Consider the following 5,372-nt stretch of genomic DNA (forward strand, 5'->3'; position numbering starts at 1 on the left):
AAAATATTTTTATTTTTATTTTCTTTTAATTTTAAATAAACAGTCATCCTTATAGCTCCGTCCCAGTTATTTCGCTAGGTGAAGGCTAAACAGGAGCGCTACTCTTAATATGTGTTATTTTGACGTAACAAATGCAAAACGAATCGCTCAAGTCAGGACCAGTAGATGTACGTCTAGAGTTTGAATCTATACCAGCATTTGCCGCTCGCACTACAGCTTATTGATTGATTTTACATGATCGAATTTTTAATTATAACCCGATTAGTAAAAATGTACGAAAATTAGTATAAAGAATATTGTTTACTATAATGTGAATTTAATAAACATTTTTTTTTTATATAATAAATATTTTATTATTTATAACTTTCGAATTTATTCATCAGTAAATACAGCCCCGTTGGCTTGACAGGTGAAGCGTTTGCTAATTATTCGTATGTAGGTAAGTAAGTAGGTTCGAATCTTTTTACCTGTCAAACCAACAGGACTATTTTTTTTTTTTTTTTTTTTTTTTGATAGAAATAAAACACATTTCTAACTAAAAGAAGACATTAATTTTACTTTTCTTATCTACAATGGAGGGCTATCGTCTTTGATAGATTGACATTGAGAACAACCACGTTTCAGAGGTTTGAGACTTTCCACAACGTCACCAGTAACAGAATTATCGTGTTCTTGACATCTTCGGAACCCTCTGATCTCTATATCATTCTTCATATCGTCTGACAACCATTCCCAAGCATCTTCAACATCTCCTTTTGCAAATGGTTGTATAAAGTCACTTGATAGTTGAGCCATGTCTTTGGGAACCATTTTCAAGATTCTTTTCGCCGACAGCAGGTAAAGAATTAAAGAAGTTGTAATTAAATTTATTAATTAATAGTATTCAATATTAGTTAATTATTAGTAAAGACAACTTTCTTAAGGTTATACATATCTTATACTTGATCAATATGATGATTTTTAAATTTCTAAGGTTATGTACAGCACATATTTTCAGGTTACAAATTTTTGTAGGCAAGTGGTACGAATTTAGCTCATAATTTTTAGGAGACTGTCGAACTTCGGGAGTAAGAGCTCGTTTATATGTGCTCATTCCCTCTACCATCGACTTGTCCCTAATTAGTGTTCTAATTTACCCCCACCACATCCTCATCGCTGTTGGTTAACAGTTGCAAGTCTGAACCTGCGTGGTGACGTCACAAAGAACGTTCTGGAAGGTCGCTAACCTCGAAATTGAAGCCAACGGCGCAGTTGAAACTGGTTCTAATTGCGTCGTAACAAAAACTTCCCAGAATATAAAGTCATCAAACGGGTTTAGTCTTGTCGTTCTATAAATTGATTGTCACAGAACTTGTTTGAACCTGTTATATGTTACGTTCAGCTTAGATGCTGAACTTTTGATTTATTTTTTTATTATATTAAATTTTATTTTCTTGTAAAAATTTAGTAGGCGACCAAATTTAAAGTCAAACAAATTTATATTGATAATATATAATGTAAAAATACTTTTCAAAGATTTAGGCTTGTTTGTTCTGACATTCGTTGAAATGCTAGAGCAAATACCTTAATGTAATTTTAATGACCTCTCCGATCACCATAGCGTAAAAAGGCCCAATGGCCAGCTGCAAATACTTATCAACAAAAAACGCACGTAAAATATTTTAAAAGAAAAAAATTAAATTTTAGAATGGATTGAAACGCAGTGACTCATTTTTTAAATATAATAATGGAGTAATCTTATAAGACTTTTCCTTTTTTTTTTTTTGTGCACTTTTGTAGATAACACTTTGATGTCTACGTAAAAGTAAAGCACATGCCAAATGAGATTTTAATGACAGAATAGTCATTGAGGAAATAAATTTAAATAAATAATTTTAAAATAAAAAATAAGTCGAATAGAAAAATAAGACTCAACGCCATTCAGCAACAGAATTTATACAACTTAAATGAAAGGAATATTTAGATAAACAAATTTCAAATAAATGAATTTAAATAAAGGGGAACATTCAAGAGAAATAATTTCAACGAAGTAAATTCTAATAACAAAATATTTAAATAAATAAACTAATAACTTCTTTAAATAAAATGTATAAAAATTATGTAAAATTATAACTACATTTAAATCTTTGTTATAAATAAAATATTGTACATGTGGGTGTATATGCGGTTGCGCACGCACATAGGCCTGCATCGGGGCATGCCCTTACCGCTTTCTCCAAAGAAAAATCATAGGGAAAGGGAAAAGACCCAAAGGAACTGTATTCCGATTGAACACAGTTTTTCTCCGAACAATAGACCCAATAGGACAAAGTAAGACCGGACGAGAAGAAAGCACAACAACCAAGCTGAGAGTCGTTTTCAACGATTCCAGTTACAAAACCTCAGGCATCTCACTAAATGACACACTTCATACGGGTCCAAAACTGCAGTCTTACATATTTGATGTCTTATTGTATGTCAGAAGACACCAATACATCTTCACCACGGACCTTACCAAAATGTTCCGTCAAATCAATGTTCACCCAGATGATTGGGGCTATCAACGGATCCTCTGGGTAGATGATGATAATCAACCTCAATCTTATCACCTCACCACTGTTACATATGGTAAACGTCCAGCACCATATCTTGCTGGCCGCATTCTCAAACAGCTGATCATTGATGAAGGAGATAAGTATCCACTAGCTTTCGAACCCTTTGAGAAAGGTAATTACATCGCATCTCAAGTGAAAGCTGCATGTCTTGCCAGTTTCCCGAGCGGGATTTTGGCCGCCATTTTTATGACTTAAAACACTAATGGTTATCCCAAAAAGCTCGGAGATAAGTGGACACTATGTGACATATGATGGCGAATGTATATATTGGCTTGTCTTAAATCCTTAGTGACTATAAGTGGAGGTAACCCATATGTTGACCAGAGCTGGAGTCTGGTACCATAGGGGACCCATTCCAAGCCCCACTTCGACCAGAGTCTCTTTATTTCCTGGGATGGGAGGAGTGTTTGGGTCCATGTGAGGTCGGACTCGTGGTGGCTGTGCGTGAGGCACCCACATGCACTGCATGCCTAATGGGTAAGCTAATGTAAGCATATGCTCATATTTCGCTTTTATAATATATGGTGGTGTCATAATATACAAATAGGGCTACGCAGCGCGAGTATACCCAAAAGGGCGTGGTATCGGCCTCCTGTCAGACGGAGGTGGCCCTAACATTAATTAAGTCCCGTTACATTAATTAAATTAATATCTTGCCGGTTGCTTCCCACTAGCCAAGTCGAAAAGTAACCATCCTCATTTCAACAAATTGTTATCATCTACTATCTCAAATTCTCACATTCAAAATTCTTGGACTTTCCTGGAAGTGTCAACCAGATCATCTCACATTCACTGGGCATACATCTCAAAAGGCTGCCATAACTAAAAAATCAATTCTCTCAGAAACAGCCCATTTATTTGATCCACTGGGACTCATCTCACCAAAGCCAAGATCTTGATGCAAGATAATTCACCGCTGAAAGAAATTCCGAGATGAATTACCTGAATTATCTCAACTTAAAATTCCTCGCTGGCTCAACATTTCATCAGATACCTCAAACATCGAGATCCACGGATTCTCAGATGCATCACAGCTCGCAATGGCCGCTGCTGCCTACATCACGACTCATCATCACCTCACCAGCAAAAATAACTCTTGTCTGTGCCAAAACTTGAGTTGCACCACTGAAACGTCTTACCATTCCTCGTCTCGAATTATCAGCAGCTTTGTTTCTTAATGAACTCATCTCACACGTGCAAGCAACGCGAAATCTTCAAGAGGTTTTTCTGTGGACAGACTAAGCGTTTGCTCTTGCATGGATCAATCAAGAACCAAGTGAAAGGAATTGGTAAAGAATCGAGTACAATCTATTCAACAGAATCTACCAGCAGCCAACTGGAAATTCATCTCAGGAAAACAAAATCATGCAGACTGCGCTTCCAGAGACTTAACACGATCTCAACTATAATCTCATCAACTCTGGTGCTCAGGTCCATCCTGGCTGCTAGAGCCATCACACCAATGGCCAGAACTCACAACTCAAGAAGATCCAGAAGTTAAAACTGAACGCAAAGCAGCTCAAGCTCATCTCGCAGTCACCAGTCCAAGTTTACCACTTGGTGACTTGCTTTCATCATCATAAAATCTCTCCAAATTGCTGAGAGTAACTGCAATCGTGAAACGAGCAGTTGCAGTCTTCAGAAAAATTCCTGCACCATCTCTTCACATCTCACCACTCACACCAGCTGATTTACACTCAGCCTTGTGCTTTTGGATCAAAGCTACAAAAGAATATTTCAAGAACGAAATCTCACAATTATCTCAACACAAACCGTTCTTGAAATCTCATCCATTTTCACGTCTCACTGCTTACATCGACTCCACTGATATTGTACGAGTTGGTGGGCAACTACAAAATTCTCATCTCGACATGGACAGCAAGCATTCACCGATACTATCAAAGAATTCTCATGTCTCTCATCTCATCCGCTGATGCGCATGCGCGCACAATGCATGGAGGTACGCAATTGACGCTAGCTGCCGTGCACAAGAAATGCTGGATATTTGGAGGAAGAGTCCCCATCAAATCTCACATTCAACGCTGCGTTGTCTGTGTGTCTACATCTCGAGTCTTACCATACGCCTTTGAAAGTACTGGCGTAGACTACGCTAGGCCTGTTCAGCTTAAATACTTTCAAGGGCGAGGTACACGCTGCTACAATGGCTGGATTGCAGTCTTTGTATGCTTCATAACTTCTGCAATTCACTTGGAAGCAGTAAGTGACTACACTGCAGAAGGCTTCCTCAAGGCGTTCAGGAGAGTTACAATTCGTCGTGGCATCTGCAAAACCCTTTATAGTGACTGTGGTACTAACTTTAAAGGGGCAGTTGTCATTTTAAAACAGCTTATCACCGGTACTCTCAACGAATCGTCTTATCTTCAACAAATTCTCACCTCAGACGAAACTCAGTGGATTTTTAATCCACCTGGTGCCCCGCACATGGATGGCAAGTGGGAAGCCGCTGTTAAATCTGTCAAACATCATCTCCAACTTACCATCGCTGATTTACTTCTGACCTACGAATACTTCTCGACATTCCTCACTCAAGTTGAGGCACTATTAAACTCAAGGCCACTCAGTGGACTTACTGATGACCCACGCGACATCTCAGCTCTCACCCCTGGACATTTTATCCAGGGTGCGCCACTCAACACAGTTTCTGAACCCAATCTCACCAATGTACCAATATCTCGTCTCTCACACTATCAAAGAATTCAAGAAAGACTTCAGTATTTCCGGCAACGCTGGTCTGCTGAATGTCCGCAATCTCACTAA

At 38.3% G+C, this 5,372-nt stretch overlaps 1 protein-coding gene across 1 annotated transcript; it reads left to right on the top strand.

Annotated features, from left to right (window-relative positions):
• The first annotated feature begins 4,544 nt into the window (after positions 1 to 4,544).
• Positions 4,545 to 5,372, top strand: LOC103571516 (uncharacterized). The gene has a single exon (XM_008549703.1). The coding sequence runs from the start codon at positions 4,545 to 4,547 to the stop codon at positions 5,370 to 5,372; it is 828 nt and encodes a 275-aa protein (XP_008547925.1).

This window comes from Microplitis demolitor, chromosome 6, assembly GCF_026212275.2.
Source record: "Microplitis demolitor isolate Queensland-Clemson2020A chromosome 6, iyMicDemo2.1a, whole genome shotgun sequence".
Lineage (NCBI taxonomy): Eukaryota > Metazoa > Arthropoda > Insecta > Hymenoptera > Braconidae > Microplitis > Microplitis demolitor.